This window comes from Callithrix jacchus, chromosome 7 (genome assembly GCF_049354715.1).
Source record: "Callithrix jacchus isolate 240 chromosome 7, calJac240_pri, whole genome shotgun sequence".
Classification (NCBI taxonomy): domain Eukaryota; kingdom Metazoa; phylum Chordata; class Mammalia; order Primates; family Cebidae; genus Callithrix; species Callithrix jacchus.
The window spans coordinates 157,600,074-157,627,469 of record NC_133508.1 but is presented as its reverse complement, the minus strand read 5'-3'; the positions used below and the strand labels follow the sequence as shown (position 1 = coordinate 157,627,469).

The 27,396-nt window shown below is 44.4% G+C and overlaps 1 protein-coding gene and 3 pseudogenes across 10 annotated transcripts in view; 2 read left to right on the top strand and 2 right to left on the bottom strand.

Moving 5' to 3' along the window:
* Positions 1 to 27,396, bottom strand: part of LOC100389654 (3 beta-hydroxysteroid dehydrogenase/Delta 5-->4-isomerase type 1) — a 78,105-nt gene that overhangs the window by 5,125 nt on the left and 45,584 nt on the right. For 4 of the 8 annotated variants that reach the window (XM_078332873.1, XM_078332870.1, XM_078332871.1 and 1 more), the window contains one exon: positions 3,636 to 3,852. The exons of 1 other annotated variant lie outside the window; for it this stretch is intronic. In XM_078332873.1, coding sequence (XP_078188999.1) covers positions 3,636 to 3,780 — 145 coding nt within the window. In that variant the 5' untranslated portion in view covers positions 3,781 to 3,852. Of the gene's footprint in view, positions 1 to 3,635; positions 3,853 to 3,946; positions 4,072 to 15,790 lie in introns of those variants that run through there. 3 more of the 8 variants (XM_078332869.1, XM_035252625.3, XM_035252623.3) reach the window with 3 other exon arrangements.
* LOC100388922 (keratin, type I cytoskeletal 18 pseudogene) lies at positions 176 to 15,083 on the top strand (annotated as a pseudogene). The gene has a single exon (XR_008473127.2). The product of XR_008473127.2 is annotated as a keratin, type I cytoskeletal 18 pseudogene (transcript).
* LOC144577089 (coiled-coil domain-containing protein 86 pseudogene) lies at positions 10,606 to 27,396 on the bottom strand (annotated as a pseudogene). Its single transcript, XR_013520375.1, has 3 exons — positions 15,791 to 27,396; positions 14,492 to 14,857; positions 10,606 to 12,932 (listed from the first exon to the last, which is right to left on the bottom strand). The product of XR_013520375.1 is annotated as a coiled-coil domain-containing protein 86 pseudogene (transcript).
* Positions 14,328 to 15,083, top strand: LOC100388199 (ubiquitin-conjugating enzyme E2A pseudogene; annotated as a pseudogene).

Here is a 27,396-nt window from a genome sequence, read left to right as displayed (position 1 = left end):
AAATACAAAAATTAGTCTGGCGTAGTGGTGTGTGCCTATAGTCCCAGCTGCTTGGGAAGCTGAGGCAGGAGGATGAATGGAGCTCAGGAGGTGAGTGTGGCAATTACCTGAGGTCATGCCTCTGCGCTCCAGCCTTGGTGGCACAGCAAAACCCTGTTACAAAGAGAGAGAGAGAGAGAGAGAGAGAGAGGAGAGAGAGAGAGAGAGGGAGAGAGAGAGAGAGAGAGAGAGAGGGAGAGAGAGAGAGAGAGAGAGAGAGAGAGAGAGAGAGAGAGAGAGAGAGAAACAGAAGCAGTTGTGAGGTAGAATATAAAATGGACTGGTATGGGTGGTGTGAGAAAGCAAGGTGATCAAGGTTAATCAGAGCATCTGTGCCAAAGTTTAGATGGGGACTAGAACCAGGCTGTAGCAGTGGATGCAGAGGAGGGAAGAGACACACCAGGTTTGAATTTCAGACCTTACTTAGAAGGTCCTGAGATCTATTGGATCTGGGCTGAGAGGAAAAGAGAACAAACTCATCCCTACAGTCTCCTGCTTGGGCAACTGGGAGGAGAGTGGAGCCATTACCAGGGAATTGTGGATGGGCTTAAATGAGGGATTTCCATGAAAAACTCTTATCTGATACCAAAAGCAGATAGCAGTGCTGACAGTTAGCCACCAAGGGGCTAATATTCCAGCTGTCTGGCGGAGGGCAGTGGTTACAGCCTGTGTCCTCAGACTGCCCTGCAATCCACAGGAAGTCATGCTGCCAGGAAAGCTGTCACCTGCAATTAGCACACACAATGAACGCTGCGCTACGTGGAGCTTGGATGAATACTCTACACTTGTTTGTGCGTTATAGTCTGCACACGACTCACAGCCTGCTTATTTCTTTTTACAGCTGTCTCATGAGATAGGTTTTCTGGGATCAGAGAGATTAAGGGACAGATCTGAGGTCATGTTTCTAGTGAAGGCTCGAACCTGCCCAGTCCACCTCCGAGCCCGTATACCTGTACACCAGGTGCAGGGCTGGCTGTCTATCATTAGCTTCTCTGAGTAAGAGTAGGAATAAGCCAGCTCAACCAAAATTGGCAACCAAGGCCAATTTCATTATCTGAAGTGAGAGTGATTTCATTATCTGAACAGTGAGAGTAAAACTCAGAGTGAAAAATTCAAGGCTGGAGAAATTCCTTCCTGGGGTACAGGCGGGGCCATTTGCTCTCCCGATGGCTCTGCCGTGTATTGACTATTCCCAGCACCTTCCCATTGTCAGGGAACTCCAGGAAGGCCCTGCAGTGGGGGAGGCAGGGAAGAGGCTGCTGGGGAGGAGGTGGGTGACAGCCTGAGAGTGGAATTTTCTCTGGTTGTATTTCCACCTCTGCCCTTCCTGCTCCCTTCCTCTGCTTCTCCTGTGCTGCTACTTCAGACAGACTGGCTCAAAGGAATGGCTATTTCAAAGAGGACATCTAAAGCCAAGAGAAAAGGACTCTTCCCCAATGAGTCCACAGAAATCTAGAGAGTCCAGGAAAAGGGACATTGTGGATGGAGACATAGTTCCCTCCTTCCTCAAGCGGCTGGACAAACGGCTGTTTAAGAGCACAGATGCTACATTAGACTGCATGGGTTCAAATCCAGCTTTGCCTTGTTCTAACTCTGGGACTTTTGACGAGTTAATTAACCTCTCTGTGTCTGCCTCCTCATTTGTAAGAAAGGAAGGTAATAATATTAACAATCTCAAAGGGCTGTTATGAGTCAGCACATACAAACCATGTAGCGCAGTACCTTGCACAGAAAGAACACTGAAAGGTTTCTCTGGTCTTATCTTCATACAGGCCCCTACCCATCTATTCTACCTCCTGCATTTTCATCATGAAAGAACTATACCTCTAGGCTGAGCATTGCTTTTTGCTGGTATTAGGTGTTAGATTGCAAATATTGATGAGACATAAGGATTACAAACATTTAACTTTGGTCTCGTGTTAATATTTCTCAAAGACACCATTAGAACTCAGGGCAGAGGAAATCAGAAGAGGTCACAGGAGAGTGAAAGACGAGCACAACGCTGCGTGTGGTCCCTGAGTCCTGCCAATGAGGGGCGTCTCTGTGGGCAGGGCATGACCCTCTGCACAGCCAGAGCCCACATAGCCACACGCAGTCCCCCCAGTCCTCTGGGTTGAGGAGAAGGACAGGGAATTGGACACACAGGGAGGCAAAGGGAGAGACTGAAGACCCACTTTGCCAAGCATCAGCTCCAGGATAAAGCGATAAAGCTTCTGGATGAAGCTCTGGTCTGAGCTCTGCTACATGTACATCAGATGGCCTGGGCAAGTTGCTTTGTTTCTGGACCTCGACGTTCATTGTCCAGCTGGATATGACCCCTTTTCTACCTTCCTCATGGTGTTATTTGCACAAGGAGTTGCTACAGCAAATTCTGCAATTTCTTGGGGATATTGAGCAATAGAGGCAAATGGTTTTTTTTTTTTTTTTTTTTTTTTTTGAGACAGAGTCTTGCTTTGTTGCCAGGTGCCAGGCTGGAGTGCAATGGCGTGATCTCGGCTCACTGCAACCTCCGCCTCCCAGCTTCAAGCAATACTCTTGCCTCAGCCTCCTAAGTGGCTGGGATTACAGGCACGCGCCACCGCGCCCAGCTAATTGTTTGTGTTTTTAGTAGAGACAGGGCTTCACCATGTTGACCAGGATGGTCTTGATCTCTTGACCTCCTGATCCACCCGCCTCGGCCTCCCAAAGCGCTGGGACTACAGTCTTGAGCCACCGCGCCCAGCCAACAAATGGTTTTTAAAAAGTTGTATATGGGCTGGGCGCGGTGGCTCATGCTTATAATCCCAGCACTTTGGGAGGCTGAGGCGGGTGGCCATTGCACTCAAGCCTGGGTAACAAGCAAAACTCCGTCTCAAAAAAAAAAAAAAGTCGTATATGAAAAATTGAAATGAAGCCTGCCTGGCCTCATATTGCCTCTTAGTCTGTTTCTGTTCTGTGCTATGCGTTTGTGCACACTCTCTCTATCTCACACTGACTCTCTCTCTCCCTCTTTCTCATGCATTTTTTGTCTTTCTGATTCTCTCTCTCTTTGATTTTCTCTCCCCCTCGTTTTCTCTCTCTCTCACACACACACATACGCACACACACCCACACACACTTAAACACTCATCTTTACATTCACTTCCTTTCATTTTGCCTTCACTAAAGATGCCGAGGGTGCTATAAAACCAAACAGAGCTCGGGGCAGTCTAGAGAGGCAGGGACGCACCGGTGAAGTCTTCGGGTAAATCGTGTCCTTTGTTAATGTTGCAAAGCAATTGCCAAGACGAAGTGCTCCAGAAAAAAAAAAAGTCATAGACAAGAAAGAGAAGTGATGTGGGATTTTCTGGATGAGAAGAAGAGGCGGCTGGAGTCTAAAGTGACTGCCTCTCAAGTTCTGGGTCAGGGCCGGAATCCAGTCTCCAGACACCCTGTCCAATATCATTTACTCTATGCCATTTCATATTATTTAATTTTCCTTTTCTTTCTTTCTTTTTTTTTTTGATGACCATGGGTGTGAGATTGGCTTAGATTTGACTATAATTTTCTGTAACTTGCTAGAAAAGGTCCACGTTTCTGCACCCAGGCAGGGTTTAAAATGAATCAAGTTTACTTACCAGAAAATTCCTCCCTGAGTTCTGGTCTGAAGGCCTTGTCTAAGGCCCTGATCTCCTTCAGCTCTTTCTCCTTCAGCAACAGGCAGATGATCCTCCGACCCAGAAACCCTCCTGCTCCTGTCACAAGGCAGCTCCAGCCCGTCATGGCCAATCCAAGGTAGCAGGAAACAGAAGATGCCGGGGAGCAGATCTGATTCTAGGGTGACCCAGGAGAGGGCTAAAAAAAGAGATCAAATGGTTATATACTCACACAGATGCCTTATTTTCCTCCACCCCATTTTTTCGCAAAAATTTGACGTCTCCACCATTACCAGGAGCAGCTGAAAGACAATGAAGAACTTCTGACAGACAGTTGGAACCGTTAGATGGTTAAAAGCTGGACAGAAGAGTTGGGGCGCTGGTCACTTCATCCTCTGTGGCAGCCTTGGAGGTTTATGCTCTGTGGCTTCTGGCTGGCCCTTTATCACTTTGAACCCCTGCCATGGACTCATTGATCCTGCCTACTACGGGATCCCTTTTCTCAGAAGAACAGTGACCTTTAGTTCATAACCCTAATTATTCCCGGGAACAGGAAGGGAAGTCCAATCCTAAGGCTGCAGTGTGGAAAAGAGTCTTAGGTTTAGCCTTAACGTGACACTGGTAAGTTGATACCAGCTGTCTGCAATCTGTGATCTTAAACTAGACTGGGAGAAATCGCCAAGTGCAATGCAGACTTTGCCTTTGTGCGGTAACTATGTTTGGAGGGAAATCCGTATTAGCCCGTTATCTCCTCTCTCAGAGTGTCATTTGAAATGTGGCTGCTGTCTTGCAAAGTTTAGGAATTTGCAATGGTGGCAGCTTCAATCACTAAGTTTTATGGAGGTGACTTTTCTTTCCTGCTCAAAATACCCACAACCTCAGTTGCAATGTTCCCCTGGAGAGCTCTGGGTTCCTAACTGAGGAACATCACCGAAGGAAGGCTATCTAGTGACAGCCACTTAATGATATGGCCTGTACCACAAGAACGGCTATTTGTGGTTGTATTCCCCAGTGACTCTTATCGTAGGTGTTTGAACTTTTCCCATATGTTTGGCTGCAAAGCCATTCTCAGCAAATTTCTGAACTGGAGATGCTGTGAATGCTTCTTGAGCCTAGGCCTGATAACTGGCCACATTTTACCACCATAAGCTGTGCAAGACACTTGCCTCTACTTAATAAAATTGAGATATAATTTATACTCATTGAAACACCCAGATCTCAAGTGCTCAGTTCAGTGAACCCTGACAGTTATGTATGCCCATGTAAGTACCACCCGAAAAATCTATAGGTCATTTCCTTCCTTGCAGAAATTTCTTTTCTGCCTGTTGTTAATTTCCTGCCCTGACTCCAATCTACCTGGTAGGAAACTACTTTCTGATTTTTATTCCCACGGAATATTCGTTTTATTCCTAAATGTTTCTAATTTTTTCTTCCAAGATCTCTGTGGTTCTGGCTATACATTTAAATGTAAAATCATTTTGAGCTGAAGTTTTGTGCATGGAGTACAGAAGAATTGACTGTCTCTATGGTTCGTTCATTTTTCTACTTCATGATTCCTTTATTTTTATTGGCTTATAGTTATTGTCTTTGAGCTTCTTTTTTAGTCTCCTTTTTCAGGGTTCTTATTATAAAAGCACATATGATTGCCTTTCGTCCTTTGCTCATTTCCTCTGCGGGCATTTACAGTTGTAATTTCTCTCTAAGCACTATGGTGGCTGTACCCAGCATTTTGATGTGTTGGGTCATCATCATTCAGTTACCAATGTTTTGAATTTTTTATTGTCAGCTCATCTTTGACCCACGTGACCCATACCAACAGGGTGTATTGCTTGTTTTCTAAAATTGGGGGTTTTCTAGATGTCTTATTGTTATGGATTTCCAATTAAATACTATTATGCCCAGAGCATTTGCCATGTATGATTTTGATTTTGGATATATATTGAGACTTGTTATATGGTGCAGCGTATGGTCTAAGTTGGTGAAAATGCCGTAAACACTCGAAAACAATGCTTTCTGCAGTTGTTGGAAGTAATACTCTACAGATGATTTGCTTTGAAACCCCACTCTGGATCTTGCCCTCCTTCCGTGTTGCAGACATTCAACTACTACTTGGGACGTGACTAGCAACACTTCAAACCCACTTGCCTAGAAGAGGTTGGCCCTGTGCTTCAAGATGTAGCAGCTTGTTCTCTGAAGCTCTCAGAACTAGCTACAAGTGCTGGGTCTTGCTGAGACCACGCAGGTGCATCACATGCCTTTGCCTGCTGTAGCAGATGCTGGAGTGCACCTTACAGACCCCCCATCACCTTCAGGATGGGGCAGGACATTCCCTCAGCTGTTGAGAGTTCTGGAGCCTGGCAGATTTCAGCCAATGTCTCCTGGAGTCTCTGAGTAGAACCAATAAATATAAGCCCTAAAGAAAGTGAGAAATTAAACAAAGGGCAAGACTGATGGGGGCCACACTACTAAATTTCTTTTGTTTTTAAGCAACTTTACTAAGGTATAATTGACATAACATTCCTGTGTTTTAAGTGTACAGTTCAATTATTTTCCATAAAATTTTAGACTTGTGTGGCCATCACCATGATCCTGCTTTGCACCATTTCTATCATTCCTGAGAAATCCCTCCTGCTCATCAGTCACCACCCCTTTTCGCTAGTCCCCAGCTCCAGGCAGCGCCCAATTGACGTACCGACTCTACAGATTTTCCTTTTCTGGGCACTGTATAAATAGAATCATGCAATACGTGGTCTTTTGTATCTGTTTTCTTTCACTTAGCTTAACGTACTTTCACGGTTCACGTATGTGGCAGCACGTATCAATATTTCATTCCTTTTAGGTGCCAAATCCTATTAAATTGTATGGATAACTCTCATTGCTTTATTAGTTCATCAGTGGATAGATATTTGATGTGTTTCTGCTTCATGAATTGTTACGGATAAAGCTGCTATGAATATTCACCTTCATGTTTTGTGTGGAAATAGTTTTTTTTTCTTTTGGGCTGTTAGCTAGGAGTGAAAGTCCTAGATCATATGATAAATGTATCTTCAGCATTGTAAGAAACTGCCTCACTGGTTTCCAACATGGCTGCATGTCCTATCAGCAATGCATATTTCAATTTGTCACATCATTGTTTTTTTCACTTCCTCCAGGTGTTACTGTCCTTTTTTATTACAGCATTCTAGTGGGGAAGAAGTGGTGTCACACTGTAGTTTTGATTTACATTTCCCTGCCGACCGATGAGGCTGACCATCTTTCCATGTGTTTTGTTGGCCATTCCTACACCTTTTTGATGAAATGGTTATTCAAATATATTGCCCATTATAAAATTGGGTTATTTACATTTTTGATGTTAGTTGTAAGTGTATTTTATATTCTGGAAACAAGTCCTTTATCAGATATATGATTTGAATTTTTTTCTCAGTCTATGGATTACCTTTTCATTTTCTTATTGATGACTTTTAAATGCCAACGTTTTTAGTTTTGATCATGTTTCATTTTTCAACTGGTTTTTAACCAGGAAAAGTTGTTTTCTTTTTGCCTTTTGAGTATGTTAATCTATATTTTCTTCTAAGAGGTAAACAGTTTTGCCCTTAAAGTTAGGCCTGTGATTTATTTTGAAGGAATTTTTGCCTTTGTGTGTGTTAATGGCCTAAATTCATATGGCCAATTAATTTTTACAATAGAAAAATCCATATGGAAAAAAGATAGTCTTTTAAACGAGTGATACTGAGACAAGTGAATTGTCCACATGCTCAGGGAATATCAGCATGCTATGTCAAGTGTTGCCCATCTGAGTTACCACCTTTTGACATCAGAGTGTGTGAAGAATTTCTAAATACAATCATATGGTTAAATAATATGCTGCAGCCTTCTGCTTCTCCCCTTCGACCAACAGCCGCCTCTTGTTGTGCGGCACCAGTCACGTCCCCGAGATACCATGGTGAAGGTGGAAGCCAGAGGCAACGGATTCAGCCCTGTTGGGTGACTGGTAACCAGGTCTACTTAAAACTCTGGTAAAGTGGATATTGTCACCATTCATGACCCCTTCATCGACCTCAAATCCATGGTCTACATGTTCCAGTATGATTCCACCCATGACGAATTCCATGGTACCATCAAGGCTGAGAATGAGAAGCTTGTCATCAGTGGAAATCCCACCACCATCTTCCAAAAGCTAGAGCCCACCAGAATCAAATAGGGCGATGCTGGTACCAAGAACATCATAGAGTCCACTGGCGTCTTTACTACCATGAAGGCTGCGGCTCACTTGCAGCGGGGAGCTAAAAAGGTCATCACCTCTAACCCTTCTGCTGACACCCTCATGTTTGTGATGGGTGTGAACCATGAGAAATATGACAACAGCCTTAAGATCATCAGCAGTGCTTCCTGTACCACCAACTGCTTAGCACCTCTGGCCAGGATTATCCATGACAACTTTGGTGTAGTGAAAGGACTCATGACCACAGTCACTGCTATTACGGCCACACAAAAGGCTGTGGGTGTCCACTCTGTGAAACTGCGGCATGACAGCTGCAGGGCTCAAAGGAACATTATCTTTGCATCTACTGGCACTGTCAAGGCTGTGGCAAGTGTATCAATGAGCTGAGCAGGAGGCTCAGTGGCAGGGCATTCTGTTACCCCCCCCACCACCACGTTGGTCATGGACTTGACCTGCCAAATAGGATAACATCAAGAAGGTGGTGAAGCAGGCATCAGAGGGTCCCCATACGGGCATCCTGTGCTGCACTGAGAACCAGACTGTCTCTTCCAGCTTAACCATTGACACCCACTCTTCCACCTTCAATCCCGGGATGGGCATTGCCCTCAGTGACCGCTTTCTCAATCTCATTTTCTGATATGACAATGAATTTGGCTATAGAAACAGGGCGGTGAACCTCATGACCCACATGACCTCCAAGGAGTAAGACCTCCGAACCACCAGCCCTAGCAGAGCATCAGAGAAGAGAGGGCCTCAGCTGCTCAGGAGTCCCTGCCACACTCAGTCCCCCACCACACTGAGAATCTCCCCTCCTCACAGTTTCCATGCAGAACCCTGAAGAGGGAGGGGCCTAAAAAAACCCCACCTTGTCATGTATCATCAAAATGTCCCCTGAATGTGCTCAGAAAAAAAAATGCTGTATTAGGAAAACTCACAAAGATTACTGATCAACAAAAGAATAGAGGGCATGATTTAGACGGCATGATTTCCCCATCCTCCTATTTTATACTGATGCATAAATGATCAGGAAGTGCTGGGCTCACAATGGGAGTCTTTGCTCCAGTGTAGGAACATTAGTCTCCCTTATTTTATCATGTAAACACATGGACACAGCTTTATCAGTGGAGGAAAACATGGGTTATTGGTGTGAAACAATCTAGATTTAGGTGCCAGCTGTTCACAAGATTGTCTGGGAAGATCAACTGCCCAGCACCTGGAGTCCTTGGGACTCAGGCAAAGGGTTTCCTTTTTCTTAGGGGAGAAAACCACCCATTCTACAGAGAGCTTTACCAGGCACAGTTATTTATGCTGGGAAAAGGAAAATTCCTCTTCTTGGCCAGCTTACTAAACTTCTGGGTTACTTTAGGATAATTACACCCCTTGTGCTTGAGTCCTAGAGAGGTCTGGTTGGACACGAGTAGCATAGAATAATCTTTAAAGGCACAGGACTAGATGAAATAAGCTTAGGTAAAAATATTCATGGATAATAGGGAAAGTTTCTGGACTGAATCCTGGAGTAAACATATCAATATTTAGAAGTGGAACAGCGGGCTGGGCACAGTGGCTCATGCCTGTAATTCCAGCACTTTGGTAGGCCGAGGTGGGTGGATCACCTGAGGTCAGGAGTTCGCGACCAGCCTGGCCAACATGGTGAAATCCTGTCTCTTGTAAAAGTACAAAAATTAGCTGGGTGTGGTGGTGGGCGCCTGTATTTCCAGCTACTTAGAAGGCTGAGGCAAGAGAATCGCTTGAGCCCGGGAGGCGGAGTTTGCAGTGAGCTGAGATTGCGTCACTGCACTTCAGCCTGGGTAAAAAGGAGTGAAACTCCAACACGGAAAAAACAAACAAACAAAAAAACAAAACTGTTGAACAGAAGAGGAGCCAGTTAAATATACTGAGTAGGAGTCGGTGGCGGGCAGAAGGAAAATTAGGAGGAGATGGCCTTGTGAAAGTCAAGTGAAGGAAGTATTTCAAGAGGAGTGTGGTCCGCTATGTTGGATGCTGCTGACACACGAAATGCAACAGGAAGATAAAACAATTGATTATTGGTTTTGGCAATGTTGTAAATCATTTGGTAAGAGCAACTGCCACAAACAGTTGGGTTGAAAGTTCAACTGGAAAGTCCAACATACAGTTCATCTGTGTTGTGGAATAGAAGAAAAATGTGAAGAGAGTGATTAATAAAAACAACACCTGTTCAAGAAGTTGTGCCAGGAAGATCTCAGTAAAAAGGTGTTACAGCCAGAGGAGTCCCGAGTTTCTTTTTGTTGTGTTGTCTTAAAGTGGGCTACTCCTTTACTGATCTTTAGCACCTTGTACAGAGCACCTTGTAGGTGCTCAAACATTGTTAAGTGTTTGACTAAATAAAGTGTCTATGTGTTCTACATCTTTTTTTTTTTTTGAGACGGAGTTTCACGCTTGTTACCCAGGCTGGAGTGCAATGGCGTGATCTCGGCTCACCGCAACCTTTGCCTCCTGGGTTCAGGCAATTCTCCTGCTTCAGCCTCCTGAGTAGCTGGGATTACAGGCACGCGCCACCATGCCCAGCTAATTTTTTGTATTTTGAGTACAGACGGGGTTTCACCATGTTGACCAGGATGGTCTCGATCTCTTGACCTTGTGATCCACCTGCCTTGGCCTCCCAAAGTGCTGGGATTACAGGCATGAGCCACCGCACCTGGCCCTACATCTTTTTATTACTATAAGAATTTGCACAACATGTGACACATCATAGGAACTTAATACGTGTTTACTGAATGAATGAATGGAAGGATGAGTGAGCAATCAAGGACTCTAGAATGTCTTAGTGCTTTTGAGACATAGTGCTTATGGACTAATACACAGAAGGTAACAGAAGGGAACAGTGACCACAAAAATGAAACTACTGGAAAGTCTCTTATACTAATGAGAGGCTGGGATCATGCCCAGGCCAAAGTGTTTGCCAAGGAGAAGCAATTTTCTTCTTATCTAAAGCATGGATATGCATCTGAGCCCAGGTATTTGAAGGGTACTTGAAGAGCCAGTTTTCAGAAGTAAGGAACAATGGAGCTTCCCTCCACCATACAGGGAGAAGTAGAGCCAGAGCTTTTGGTTTATGTGAGCTCAACTTGGCTGTCTTTCCAAGCCAAACCTTCAAAGTGAGAGAGGAGAAGGCTTTAGCAAAATCTGATTTTCATCTCCTACTGAATTCTCTCCTTGTCAATTATTTCTTGGGGGAGGTCACATAGATGTCACTCAATTATTTCCTCCCGAGTCTGACAGTGATATGGTAGCCAGCCTCTAAGGTGACTCCATTCATCTCTACTTCCTGGTATTCATTCCCTTGTGTGTGGGCTGAACATAGCAACTTGCTTTTAATCCGTATAGTAAGACAAAAATGAATGTTACTTCCATGATTAGTTTAGAAAAGGTAGGGACTTTCATCTGGTTTTACACTTCCTCTTTCTCGCTGGGCTGGATGAAGCAAGCTGCCGTGCTGGAGAGGACAATTTAGCAATGATCTGAGGGCAGCCAACAGACAAAGGGGAACCGAGGCTCTCAGTCCAATAAGCTTCGAGGAAGTGAATTTTCCAACAACTATGTAAGTGAGCTTGAAAGTAGGTATTTCCCCAGTTGAGTCTTCAGATGAAATCGGAACTTTGTTCCAATCAAGAGCGCTTGGAACTCCAACGTTTAAGGAAAGAAAAGGTAGGTGGTTGGCAAAGCCTGAGTCCTGTCCTCTCGCTCTCCTCCCCAGGCAGCATGAGCTTCACCACTCGCTCCACCTTCTCCACCAACTGCTGGTCTGTGGGCTCCGTGCAGGTGCCCAGCTACGATGCCCGGCCCATCAGCAGCATGGCCAGCATCTATGCAGGCACTGGGGGCTCTGGTTCCCGCATCTCCCACATCTCCATGACATGCTCCGCCAGCTTCCAGAGCGGCAAGCGGGTCGGGGGCCCTGCCATGGGGATGGCCAGGGGTCTGGCAGGAACGGGAGGCATCCAGAACGAGAAGGAGACCATGCCAAGCCTGAACGACTGCCTGGCCTCCTACCTGGACACAGTCAGGAGCCTGGAGACCGAGAACCGGAAGTCGGAGAGCAAAACCCGGGGGCACCTGGAGAAGGGACCCCAGGTCAGAGACTGGGGCCATTACTTCAAGACCATCGAGGACCTGAGGGCTCAGATCTTAGCAAATACTGTGGACAATGCCCGCATCGTTCTGCAGATTGACAGTGCTCGTCTTGCTGCTGAAGACTTTAGAGTCAGTATGAGACTGAGCTGGCCATGCGCCAGTCTGTGGAGAGCGACATCCATGGGCTCTGCAAGGTCATCGACGACACCAACGTCACTCGGCTGCAGCTGGAGACAGAGATCGAGGCTCTTAAGGAGGAGCTGCTCTTCATGAAGAAGAACCACGAAGAGGAAGCAAATGGCCTACAAGCCCAGATTGCCAGCTCTGGGTTGACCGTGGAGGTAGATGCCCTCAAATCTCAGGACCTCACTAAGATCATGGCAGAAATCCGGGCTCAATGACCAGCTGGCTTGGAAGAACCGAGAGGAGCTGGGTGAGTACTGGACTCAGCTGATTGAGGAGAGCACCATAGTACTCACCACACAGTCCACCGAGGTTGAAGCTGCTGAGATGACGCTCACAGAGCTGAGACGTAAGGTCCAGTCCTTGGAGATCGAGCTGAACTCCATGAGAAATACGAAGATCAGCTTGGAGAACAGCCTGAGGGAGGTGGAGGCCCGCTACGCCCTGCAGATGGAGCAGCTCAACGGAATCCTGCTGCACCTGCAGTCAGAGCTGGCACAGACCCGGGCAGAGGGACAGCGCCAGGCCCAGGAGTACGAGGCTCTGTTGAACATCAAGGTCAAGCTGGAGGCCGAGATCGCCACCTACCGCCACCTGCTGGAAGATGGCGAGGACTGCAGTCTTAGCGATGCCCTGGACAGCAGCGACTGCATGCAAACCATTCAAAAGACGACCACCCGCCGGAGAGTCGATGGCAAAGTGGTGTCTGAGACCAATGACACCACAGTTCTGAGACATTAGGCCAGCAGAAGCAGGGGACCCTTGGGGGAGCAGGAGGCCAATAAAAAGTTGAGAGGTCAAAAAGAAAAGAAAAGGTAGACTGACATACTTTTAACAAACTGCTTTCTTTTCTTGGGGATTTCTCTTGCATTACGAAGAACATTAGCTGTTTATCAGACTCAGTTTGAAAACTACGAGTGATTTAATAAATATTAATATTAGATTCTCTGAAGTTATTAAGTGTGGGTGAAGATGTGGGGAGAGACAGGCATGTTATTTGTGGAAGTGTAAGTTGACACAAATATCTGGTGAGTATCTGACAAAATATTTTAAACTTTCACACACTTGACCCAGCAAGTCCACTCCAGAAATTTATTATAAAGATTAATCAGTTAAGATCAGACCAAGAGGTCACATGGGACATATCCTTGCACATGGAAAGCTCTACATATGAGCTCTAACATATTAATTGAGCTCTTTACTGGGTGTCAGGTGCTTTATATATATTATCTCATTTAAGTTTTAAAATAGACTTTATTTTCTATAATAGCTTTAGCTTCACTACAACATTGAGGGAGAGTGCAGAGAGTTCTCATATACCCCACCCCACACATACACAGCCTCCCCCGCTACCAAAATTTTGCACCAGAATGGTACATTCACTACAATGAGTTGACTTGCATTGACACTTTATCACTCAAAGTCCAAAGTTTTCTCTTGATGTGGTACATTCGTTGAGTTTTGACAAATGTTCAATGACATGTCACCACCATTGTATGATCTGCCCTAAACATCCTCTATGCTCTGCCTGTTCATCCCTCTGTGCAGCCTGACTCTGACAGCCATGACCTTTTTACTGTCTCCAAGGTTTTGCCTTTTCTAGAATGTCATATAGTTGGAATCACATTGCATATAGCCTGCTGATATTGGCTTCTTGCATTTAGTAACATACGTTGAAGTTTCCTTCATGTCTTTTTATGGCTTGATAGTTTTTTCTTCTTTAGCACTAAATAGTATATTATTATCTGGTTGCACCACAGTTTATTTATTCATTCACTTCCTGAAAGACAATGTGGCTGCTTCCAAGTTTTTATAATAATGAATAAAACTGCTATGAAGACCTAACCGGCTGGGCATGGTGGCTTACACCTGCAATCCCAGCACTTTGGGAGGCCAAGGCAGGTGGATCACCTGAGATCGGGAGTTCGAGACCAGCCTGATCAACATGGAGAAACCATGTCTCTACTAAAAATACAAAATTAGCCTGAAGTGGTTGCACATCCCAGCTATTTGAGAGGCTGAGGCAGGAGAATGGCTTGAACCTGGGAGTGGAGGTTGCAGTGAGCCAAGATCACATCATTGCACTCCAGCCTGGGCAATAAGAGTGAAACTCCACCTCAAATAAAAATAAAAATCTAATTTAAAAGTAGGTTTTGGACCGACCCTTGACTTCGGAGAGGTAGCGCGGTACCTTTGGGTGCTTCTGCCTCCCCTTCTCTGGCTTCTTCTGCCTCCTCGGCCTCCTCCCTCCACGGGAACCCAAGACCCTAGTGTATGCCGCACCCCTGACCTGGTTCGCGATATGTCCACCCTGGCTCACCGGTGCCTCATGCGGGACTTCAAGAGGTTGCAGGAGGATCCTCCAGCCACAGTCAGTGGGGCTCCGTCCGAGAACAACATAATGGTGTGGAACGCGGTCATTTTCGGGCCTGAAGGGACCCCATTTGAGGATGGAACATTTAAACTTACAATAGAATTCACTGAAGAATATCCAAATAAGCCACCTACAGTTAGATTTGTCTCTAAGATGTTCCATCCAAATGTCTATGCAGATGGTAGTATATGTCTGGATATACTTCAGAACCGTTGGAGTCCAACCTATGATGTGTCTTCGATTTTAACATCCATGCAGTCTCTATTGGATGAACCCAATCCCAATAGTCCAGCAAACAGCCAGGCTGCTCAGCTGTACCAGGAGAACAAGCGGGAATATGAAAAGCATGTTACTGCAATAGTAGAACAAAGCTAGCGCGATTGTTGACCCTGGGTACAGTTAAAGAAGAAACCGGCCATAAGAAAAATACATATTGATGTGTTTGTCACCTCCCTACTCTTGTCATTACATTTACTTTATTAAAAGCAAAATAGCTAAAAAAAAAATAAATAAATAGAAGTAGGGTTTGGTGTGGAAATGTTTCCAATTTATTTGTGCAAATGCAATGAAGCATGATTGATGGATCATATGTTAAGAATATGTTTAGCTTTATAAGAAACTGCCAAAATGCCTTATGAAGTGTCTTTACCATTTCACATCCTGACCAGCAATGGATGAGCACTCCTGATGCCCCATATTCTTGCCAGCATTTGGTGTTGTCAGTGTTGTGGATTTTGGCCATTCTAATGGATATGCGGTAGCATTTCATGTTCATTTTAGTCAGTAATTCTCTAATGACATATGATGTTGATTATCTTTTTACAGGCTTTTTTTGCATTCTATACATCTTCTTTGGCAAGATGTCTGTTCACGTCTGTTGCCTATCTTTGTATCAGATTGCATTACAAATATAAGACTTTTTAGGAGTTAAGAGATTCCTTCTGAGATTTTATATGCACCTTTGGTTTACTGTGGGCACTCATTTTTCCCTGTTTCTGAGCAATGGAGAAAAGTATTTTGGCATTATCTTAATACTCTTGCCATTTCCCTTGGAATTTTGGATCTAGACCTCTGAGTCCAGACACAACTTAAAAAATTACACGTGTATCTGGGAGCACAGTATCACCAGGTAGATGTATTCAAAGATAGCTTCCACTACATTCTCTTATAAAGTAAGCTAACACCATTGTCTGTATACCACATTGCTTTAATACCAAATGCTCATGTGATTTGTTTCACTCTTACCCCAAACCAATCTCTGTTGACCCCCACAAGTCATCAGCTGGTGATTTCAGGGTTGAAAAGATGAAGATGACCTTAAGGAGCCATTATGCCTGCTTTAAAGTCCCTGTAATAAAAAAAACTTTGGGAAATTTTGCAACACGATTACTAGCCAGCATAAAAGCGTGAAAAAAAAATGACGTAAGACTGTGATTGGGTGTTTAGAGAGGTGGATGTTATCCTACTTACGTTTTCTCTGATTTCAAGTCTTATCTTCAAGGCTTTACTTGTTACTTAACCACAAAGAACATTTAGTACTGAGATGTTCTTACCTTTTTCTGATGTGAGGAAAATCATGAGACCACAGTTATGAATTTAACACAAATGGAAAGGAGGTGAGAAAAGTGGTATGTGACAAATAGTTCTATGAGCTAGAAGTGCATTTCCAAAGTGGACTTGTAAAGCTCTAGAAAGGGCACCAAGTCCCACTGTCTGTGAGGCTGATTCCTGATGGAGGACAAGAGTAAGAGGGTTGGAGAACAGGCCAGAGGAAAGCAAAGTCTGCCTAGGTCTGGTCATATCTGTGGGACGTGGCTGGTGGCATAGTTCTCTCATGAGTCTGCCACTGTCAGATGTCATTCTTGGGGACCCCTGAGTAAAAGGAGATTTCTTAGACTTAAATCTTTGCCATTCACTTAGCTCTGTAGTACTTGATTGAGTAAGCCTTTATCTATCTACTAAAACTACCCAATATGACCAAAATAAAGATATTTCCTTTCTTATTTACTGTTGAAATACTCAACTAGTCAATATTAATTTGTTTCTATGGTTTTGGATCTATTATCTGAAAATTCTTTTTCTGCTACTTTTCTTGGAAGTCAGTGCATTGTACAGAATAAATATTAGTCAATGGGTCACAATATCCTGTAACATCCTAGGTCTTCACAGCGAATATTTTAGGCTTTCCTTCACTCTTGCATTTTTTCTTGTCTCTGGCTTGGCTCTGTGACTCAAAGTAAAAAATATTCCCAAAGTCTCTTGCAGCAGTGCATGAGTTAGGCTACACCAAGATTACCCTTGTCCCATATTCTTTCTTGATCTTGTGAAATTGAATGTTCTGAATGTATCTCCTCTAGATTTGTATATTGAATTTTAATTGCCAATGTGATAGTATTTACAGCTGGGTCCTTTAGGAAGCGACTAATATATGACAGGGCCCTCATAAATGGGATTGTGACCTTATGAAAGGACTTGAAAGAACTAGGTGACTCCTTCCATTCTTCTACCATGTGAGGACACAGTGTCCATCTCTTGCAGAGGATGCAGCAACAAGATGCTGTATTGGAAGGAGACGTTGGGCTCTTACCATATATGGAACAGAACAACATCTTCATCATGGACTTCCTGGCCTCTAGAACATTAGAAATAAGTTTCTACTGTTTGTAACTTATCCGATCTCATATCTTTTGTTATACCAACACAAACAGACTAAATCATAAAGCTTCCACTTTTTACAAGTCACATGTTGCCACGCAAATCAGGGTGTGGGAAGTCATCTTCAAGGCCCACAATCATCCAGGCCTCCTGTCCCACGATGCCACTGTTACTGCTGTGTCGCACGGACAGTCAGCCCCAGACGTGTGCGTTCTTAGAACGTCCTTGAACTTTCAGCACAAACACGCCATCTTTGTTGCAGATTAAAGACCCCTCCTTGGCCTCAAATTATCACTCCACCAAAGCAGGAGCCAATTTGAGACCTGCATAAAAAAATAAAGGCAAAGGCCAGGCATGGTGACTCAAGCCTATATTCCCAGCACTTTGGGAGGCCGAGGTGGGTAGATCACCTGAGGTCAGGAGTTTGAGACCAGCCTGGCCAACATGGTGAAGCCCTGTCTCTAAATAAATAAATAATGAAGGCCTAACACTGGGATCATTGTCAATTTCCCCCTTGTTTAATCAACCCGTTAACAATGACATCTAATTTAGACTTCTGAGTTTCTTTTAAGTTATCACAATTCTCCAAAGTTTTTACTACTATTCCAAGTATTCTAATGACACCTGCTTTTTTCCCCTTCCTCTGATTTCTCTCTGCTGCGCTGTTTAATAGACAGAGATCATGGGGATCTGAGCAGGTGGTTGAATAACAGCTCCGATCTGCAACTCACAGCGAGACCAGTGCAGAAGGCAGGTGATTTCTGCATTTCCAGCTGAGGTACCTGGTTTATCTCACTGGGACTGGTTAGAGAGTGGGTGCAGCCCATGGAGAGTGAGCAGAAGCAGGGTGGGGCATTGCCTCACCTGGAAAGTGCAAAGGGTCAGGAAGCTCCCTCCCCTAGCCAAGGGAAGCCACAATGGGACTGTGCTATCTGGCCCAGATATCATACTTTTACCCCGGTTTTTGCAACCTGCAGACCAGGAGATTCCCCTGTGTGTCTACACTACCAGGACCCTGGGTTCAAGTACAAATCTGGGCAGCTGATTGGGCAGACACCGAGCTAGCTGTAGGAGTTTTCTTCATACCCCAGTGGCACCTGGAACACCAGTGAGGCGGAACTATTTACTCCCCTGGGAAGGGGCTGAAGCCAAGGAGCCAGGTGGTCTTGCTCACTGGGTCCCACCCCCACAAAGTCCAGCAAGCTAAAATCCACTGGCTTGAAATTCTCGCTGCTGGCACAGCAGTCTGAAGTCAACCAAGGAAGCTCGAGCTTGGATGGGGGAGGGGTGAGGGGAGGGGCGGGGGGAGGGACATCTGCCATTACTAAGCCTTGAGTAGGTGGTTTTCCCCTCATCGTGTAAACAAAGCTGCTGGGAAGTTTGGACTTGACGGAACCCACTGGAGTGTGGCAAAGCCTCTATAGCCAGACTGCCTCTGTAGATTCCTCCTCTCTGGGCAGGGCATCTATGAAAGAAAGGCAGTAGCCTCAGTCAGGGGCTTGTAGAGAAAACTCCCATCTCCCTGGGACAGAGCACCTGGTGTAATGGTCAGCTGTGGGTGCAGCTTCAGCAGACTTAAATGTTTCTGCCTGCTGGCTCTGAAGAGAGCAGCAGATCTCCCAGCACAGAACTCGAGCTTTGCTAAGGGAAAGACTGCCTCTTTTAGTGCCTCCTTGACTCCCAGGCCTCCTGACTGGGAGATACCTCCCAGCATGATTCAACAGGCACCTCATACAGGAGGTACTCACATCTGGTTGGTGCCCCTCTGATACGAAGCTTCCAGAGGAAAGACCAAGCAGCAATCTTTGCTGTTCTGCAGCCTCTGCTGGTGATACCCAGGCAAACGGGGTCTGGAGTGGACCCCCAGCAAACTGCAGCAGACATGCAGAAGAGAGGCCTGTTAGAAGGAAAACTAACAAACAGAAAGCAATAGCAACAACATCAATGAAAAGGAAGCCCATGAAAAAACCCCATTTGAAGGTCATCAGCATCAAAGATTAAAGGTAGATAAATCCATGAAGATGAGGAAAAACCAGCACAAAAGTGCTAAGCATTTCAAAAACCAGAATGCCACTTTTCCTCCAAAGCATCACAACTCCTCACAAGCAAGGGGACAAAACTGGATGGAAAATGAGTTTGATGAATTGACAAAAGTAGGCTTCAGAAGGTGAGTAATAACAAACTCCTCTGTTCTAACCCAATGCACGAAATTTAAGAACTTTGATAAAGTGTTACAGAAACTGCTAACTAGAATAACCAGTTTGGAGAATAACATAAATGACCTGATGAAGCTGAAAAACACAGCACAATAATTTCATGACACATACAGAAGTATCAAGAGCTGAATTGATCAAGTGGATGAAAGGATATCAGAGATTAAAGATCAACTTAATAAAATAAAACATGAAGAAAAGATTAGAAAAAAAATGAAAAGGAACAAACAAAGCCTCCAAGAAATATGGGGCTATGTGAAAAGACCAAACCTACGATTGACTGGTGTACCTGAAAGTGACGGGGGACTGGAACCGAGTTGGAAAGCAAACTTCAGGATATTATCCCCAACCTAGCAAGACAGGCCAACATTCAAATTCAGGAAATACAGAGAATGCCACAAAAATACTCCTTGAGAAGAGCAACCCCAAGAAGCATAATAATCAGATTCACCAGGGTTGAAACAAAGGAAACAATGTTAAGGGCAGCCAGAGAGAAAGCTTGGGTTACCCACAAAGCTAAGCCAATCAGACTAACAACAGACCTCTCTGCAGAAACCCAACAAGCCAGAAGACAATGTGGCCAATATTCAACATTCTTAAAGTAAATAATTTTCAACCCAGAATTTCGCATCTAGCCAGACTAAGCTTCATAGGTGAAGGAGGAATGAAATCTTTTACAGACAAACAAATGCTGAGGGATTTTGTCACCACCAGGCTTGCCTTAAGAGAGCTCCTGAAGGAAGCACTAAAAAGGGGAAGGAAACACTGGCAACAGTCACTGCAAAAACATATCAAAATAAAAAGACTAATGGCACTGTGAAGAAATGGCATCAACTAATGTGCAAAATAACCAGCCAGCATCATGATGACAGGAACAAATTCACACATAGCAATATTAACCTTAAGTGCAAATGGGCAAAATGCCCAATTAAAAGACACAGATTGGCAAATTGGATAAAAAGTCAAGACTCATTGGAGTGCTGTATTCGGGAGACCTATCTCATGTGCAAAGACACTGTCAATATTAGACAAATCAATGAGACATAAAATTAACAAGGATATTCAGGACTTGAACTCAGCTCTGGACCAAGTGGACAGAACTCTCCATCCCAAATCAACAGAATATACATTCTTCTCAAAACCACATAGCACTTATTCTAAAACTGACCACATAACTGGAAGTAAAACACTCCTCAGCAAATGCAAGGGAATGGAAATCATAATGAACAGTCTCTCAGACCATAGTACAATCAAATTAGAACTCAGAATTAAGAAACTCACTCAAAACTGGATGACTACATGGAAACTGAACAACCTGCTCCTGAATGACAACTACGTATAATAACAAAATTAGGGAGAAATAAATAAGTGATTAAAACCAATGAGAACAAAGATAGAACATACCAGAATCTCTGGGACACAGCTAAAGCAGTGTTTAGAGGGAAATTTATAGCACTAAATGCACACAAGAGAAAGCAGGAAAAATCTAAAATCAACACCCTAGCATCACAATTAAAAGAACTAGGGAAGCAAGAGCAAACAAATTCAAAAGCTACCAGAAGACAAGAAATAACAAAGATCAGAGCAGAACTGAAGGACACAGAGACACAAAAAAACCCCTCAAAAAACTAATGAATCCAGGAACTGTTTTTTTTTTTTTAAGATTAACAAAATAGACCACTAACCAGACTAACAATGAAGAAAACAGAGAATAATGAAATATTCTGTTTCATTAGAAAATGATAGCAGGGATATCACCACTGCTCTCAGAAATATAAACTACCATCAGAGAATAGTCTAAATACCTCTAACAAATATACTAGAAAATCCAGAAGAAATGAATAAATTTCTGAACACATACATCCTCCCAAGACTAAACCAGGAAGAAGTCCAATCCTTGAATAGACCAATAACAAGTTCTGAAATTGAGGCAGTAATTAATAGCCTACCAAACACCCCCCCACACACACACAAAATAAAAGCCCAGAACCAGATGGATTCACAGCCAAATTATATTGGAGATCTAAAAAGGAGCTGGTACCATTTCTTCTGAAACTATTCCAAACAACAGAAGAAAAGAGATTCCTCTGAAACTCATTTTATGAGACCAACATCATCCTGATACCAAAACCTGGTAGAGACACAATGAAAAAGGACAATTTCAGGGCAATATCCCTGATGAACATTGATGTGAATATACTCAATAAAATATTGGCAAACCAAATCCAGCAGCACATCCAAAAGCTTATCCACCATGATCAAGTTGGCTTCATTCCTGGGATGCAATGCTGGTTCATCATACACAAATCAATACATAATCCATCACATAAACAGAACCAATGACAAAAACCACGTTTATCTCAATGGATGCAGAAAAGGCCTTCAATAAAATATAACACCCTTTCATGCTGAAAACACTCAATAAACTAGGTATTTATGGAACATATCTCAAAATAATAAGAACTGTTTATGACAAACCCATAGCCAATATCATACTGAATGGCAAAAAAATGAAAGCATTCCCTTTGAAAACTGCCATAAGACAAGGAGGCCCTCTCTCACCATTCCTATTCAACGGAGTATTGGAAGTTCTGGCCAGGGCAATTAGGCAAGAAAAAGGAACAAAATGTATTTAAATAGGAAGAGAAGAAGTCAAATTGCCTCTGTTTGCAGATGACATAATTGTATATTTAGAAAACTCCATCATCTCAGCCCGAAAACTCCTTAAGCTGATAAGCAACTTTGGCAAAGTCTCGGGATACAAAATCAATGTGAAAACTCACAAGCATTTCTATATATCAATAATAGACAAACAGAGAGCCAAATAATGAGTGAAGTCCTATTCAAAATTGCTCCAAAGGGAATAAAATACCTAGGAATACAACTTACAAGAAATGTGAGGGACCTTTTCAAGGAGAGCTACAAATTACTGCTCAAGGAAATAAGAGAGGGCACAAACAAACGGAAAAGCATTCCATGCTCCTGGTTAGGGAGAATCAATATTGTGAAAAGGGCCATACTGCCCAAAGTAATTTATAGATTCAACGCTATCCCCATCAAGTTATCAATGACCTTCTTCACAGAATTATAAAAAAGTTCTTTACATGTCATATGGAACTAAAAAGGAGCCCATATAGCCAAGAAAATCCTAAGCAAAAAGAACAAAACTAAAGGCATCATGCTACCTGACTTCAATCACTCTGATGAAGTCAGGTAGCAAACTATACTACAGGGCTGCAGTAACAAAAACAGCATGGTACTGGAACCAAAACAGATATATAAACCAATGGAACAGAACAGAGGCCTCAGAAATAACACCATATATCTACAACCATCTGATATTTGACAAACCTGTCTAAAACAAGCAATGGGGAAAGGATTCCCTATTTAATAAACAGTGTTGGGAAAACTGGCTAGCCATGTGCAGAAAACTGAAACTGGGCCACTTCCTTACATCTTACACAAAAATTAACTCAAGATGGATTAAAGACTTAAATGTAAGACCTAAAATCATAAAACCCTAGAAGAAAACCTAGACAATGCCACTCAGGACACAGGCATGGGCAAGGACTTCATGACTGAAAAACCAAAGCATTGGCAACAAAAGCCCAAATCGACAAATGGGACCTAATGAAACTAAAGAGCTTCTGCACTGCAAAGTAAACTATCATCAGAGTGAACAACCTACAGAATGGGAGAACATTTTTGCAATCTATCCACCTGACAAAGGGCTAATATCCAGAATCCACAAGGAACTTCAACACATTTACAAGAAAAAAACAAACAACCTCATCAAAAAGTGAGCAAAGGATATGACAGACATTTCTCAAAAGAAGACATTTATGTGGCCAAGAAACATAAGAAAATAAGCTCATAATCACTGCTCATTAGAGAAATGAAAATGAAAACCACAATGAGATACCATCTCATGTCAGTTAGAATGGTGATTATTAAAAAGTCAGGAAACAATACATGCTGGAGAGGATGTGGAGAAACAGGAACACTTACACTGTTGGTGGGAGTGTAAATTAGTTCAACCATTGTAGTGTGGAGATTCCTCAATGATCTAGAACCAGAAATACCACTGGACCCAGCAATCCCATTACTGGGTATATACTCAAAGGGTTATAAGTCACTCTACTATAAAGACACATGCACATGTATGTTCATTGCAGCACTGTGTACAATAGCAAAGACTTGGAACCAACCCCAATGCCCATCAGTGATAGACTGGAAAAAAAAAATGTGGCACATATACACCATAGAATACTATGCAGCCACAAAAAATGAGTTATGTCCTTTGCAGGGACATGGATAAAGCTGGAAACCATCATTCTCAGCAAACTAACACAGGAACAGAAAACCAAACACCACATGTTCTCATGAGTGGGAGTTGAACAATGAGAAGACACAGACACAGGGAGGGGAACAACACTGGGGCCTGTCGAAGGGTGTGGGGGAAGGGGAGGGATAGCATTAGGACAAATATCTAATGTAGGTGTCGGGTTGATGGGTGCAGTAAACCACCAGAGCACATGTCTACCTATGTAACAAAGCTGCGCATTCTGCACATGTATCCCAGAACTTAAAGTATAATTAAAAAATAAAAAGGATAGAATGATTTTTCGGGGGAATATTTTATAAGTATTGCTTTTCTGTCTGGAGTGCAACATGCCATAATTATCTCCTAGCAACATAAAGGATGTGCAAAAACTTGTCATCCACTGGCTGTTTCGGTCATTACTGAGCTGCTCTTTTAAGATATTTTGGTCTCAGAAGAAGCCAAGGAAGGGCTTTGAGTCATACGCATTGTGGGAAAAAAATTTTTAAGTGACTGCTGATTTGAAAGTTTGATGTTCACTTTCCTGAATTCTGTGTTCAGAATTGCAGTTATAGAAAAGCAGAGCTATACTACGGCAGTTTGTTTTTCCTTTATAAATGCATGGGTGGTGTACAACCTCTACATATATTTATGTTAAACAAATTGGCCTTAAAAATTATTACCAGGTTAACTGTTGTGGGAATGCTTTCTCTTTTGGTGTTTCCAGGCTAATGTGCCTTGACCCATATCTTGGCTCTGTGGGTTAATCTGGGCAAAAGTGGACCTGCACTGTGGCATGGGTTCATACAGGGAAGTGTCCAGTCAAGGGATGACAGAAGGCTTTTTAGATCTGTTGGCTTATGTAGTGATGCATTCTGCTGGGATCTATCCTAGCTCACTGTTTTCCTCCTCTGACTGCTATTAATTCTTCAGATGTGCTGATGTGGTTTGATCCAGCTTTGCGTTCCTAGATTAATTTATTTAATAAATATTTGTGGAGCTCTCTATGACATTGGGCATGATTCCAGGCTCTTAGGAATGTAGCGGGGAGCAAGACTGAGTAAGGTCCCTATTGCAGGCACAGATAAATAGTAAAATAGACAACTGATAAGTTAGTTGCAGGTTGTAGTAACAGCTAGGAGCAGAAAAACGGGGTGATGTAATGAAGGAAGCCAAGCCTTTTTGGGAGAGGATTGTCAGGGACATCTCAGCTCATCAGGGTGGTGACAGTTCAGCTGAGATCTACCTGTCAACTGAGAGCCAACCATGAGAAGATGAGGAACACCATTTTATGTAAAGGGAATGATAAAGGTGAAGATCCAGAGGCAAGAGCGTTTTGCTTCTTTATGGAATAGAAGGGAGGCCAGTCTGGCTGAGGCACCGTGAGTATAAGGGAGAGTGAGAGAAAACAAGTTGGAAGGATGAGCTGATCGTTCAGTGCCTGGGAGAGCTGGAGATCAGTTTACAGTGTAGAGCAAGTGGAATGGAAGCCACAGGAATGTTTTACATAGGCAGGACATAGCATTTGATTTTACTTTAAACATCAAATGGAGAGTAGTGTGTGGCAAAAGAGATCATGGGAAATCCAGTGCTGAGATTATTCATTTAGGCATTCTTTTTTTTTCCCCTGTAACCTGTCTTCTGTCTTATTGTTTTCTTTTATTTTATGACAGGGTCTTGCTCTGTCACCCAGAGTACTGGAGAGCATCGGCATCATCCTCACCTTCCCAGGCAAAGTGATTCTGCTACTTCAGCCTCGGGAGGGGCTGGGACCGCAGGTGCGCACCTCCAAGCCCTGATTGGCTTTTAATAAAGTTTTTTTTTTTTTACATTTTGCTTGATTATTATGTTTTCTCTCCATCAGAATGAAAGCACGTCGAGGGCAGAGACTTTGGTCTACTGTGTGTTTTTGCTGGTGCCTAGGACTGTGCCTGTACACAACAGGTACTCAATAAATACTTGTGCTGTAGACTGTACACAACAGGCACTCAATAAATATTTGTGCTGTAGACTTTACACGACAGGCACGCAATAAATATTTGTGCTGTAGACTGGACCGACAGGAGTTAGATTCTCTGGGGCTTCTGCAGAATCTGGTTTGGGAGACAGAGCGCTAGGGAAAAACCCTGTTCCCTGCAACCTACCCCTTTTAATCTTTCAGTGTTGAAAATGGGGAGCCGGATTCAGCTTGCTGGGGACAGAGCCAGTGGGGTGCAGAGGTGCCCAGAGCAGCCTTTGGGAAGGTATAGGGGAAGCTGGATTCCCAACTGCCAGCCTCCAGGCCTAAGATGGACCCAGGACGCTGAAACAAGACACACACCACTTGGGGGAGCCAACTGCCAGTCACCAGCTCACTGAGGAACCAGAAGAATGTACTGTTCTTGGTTTGAAGGCACTGGGAGAAGGGGAGGAAGGAGGAATAAGGGCTGATTCTCTTCTCGCCCACATATCTTCCAGGCCCCAGGCCCCCTCTGGGCTTGTGTCCCACAGAGACCTGCCTGCAAGCCTTCAAAGGCCCAGGAGCCCCAGTTGGCATGGGGTCCCTGTTTTGGAGCCATGGGGCTGGAGTGCCGGCACCAGCAGAGGCCGGAGGTGCTGTGTCTGGCATGGTGGTTGGCCATGGAAGGCCTCGGCTGTCCTGAGCTCAGATCTCGGCTGCTGGCTGAGGGGGTGGCCGCTTCTGCAGCAGGGCCGGTGTCCCGCTTCTCAACGCAGCGCAGCTGCTGCTGCTTTGCCCGCTTGAGCTTCGCAGGCTTTCAGATCACTTGGATGATCTCTGCCTTCCTCCGCTCATTCTCCAGGAGGAGTTTCTTCTCCCGGCGGGGCCTCTCCTCCTCCTCCAGGTGACGGGCAAACTCCTTGGCCAGCTTCCTCTCCTGCTGCTCCTTCATCTTCCACTGCCACGATGTGCATCTGGGAGAATCTTTTCTTGCAGTGGTCCTTCCACACTCGGGATTACAGGAAGCTCCTCCTCCTTCAACTTCTTGGACGCTGGGGCTTGGGATAAAGAACCTTTTCGCTTCTTTGCCCCGAAGACACCTGTCACCGTCTCTCCAGCTGGAGGTGGCTTGCTCGGCTCGTGCTGACCCCGGGGAGAGCCAGGTGTCTCAGGTGTCAGCTCCAGTGGTGGCTGCGAGGGCTCCGGACCTGGAGCTTGCTGACCAGGGTAAGGCTCTGGTGATCCTGGGCCAGGCGGTAGCTGATGCTGGGGGAACCCCGGGGTCAGCTGCTCCTCATTTTGGGCCAACTCCGAGGCCAGTACTCCCTGGCCTTGAGAACACTTTGGCGCTTCCTCGCTTGGCTTCGGTTGACATCGTGGAGATTCAGGACTGGACTCCCGCTGTCTTTGAGGCGACTCCGGATGTAGGTCTTGCTGACGCTGGGGGGAGCTTGGGCCTGGCTCTGGGTGCCCTCGGGGGGACTCCAAGCCTGCACACTGCTGCAGACTGGGTGATCCTGGGCTTGCCTCCAACGGCCTTCGGGGGAGCCCAGGCCAGCTTGCTGCACACTTGGAGGAGACCTGGGCTCCCTAGTTTCTTCTGGGTTCGACGTGAACTCCACAAGGTCCCGTCTTGCCGGCGAAACTAAGGTGAGGCTCTCGGAGTATTCGGGCCGTAGGCCTTCCAGCCGTCGACTGCGCCTTAGCGGTGTGTCCATGGCTC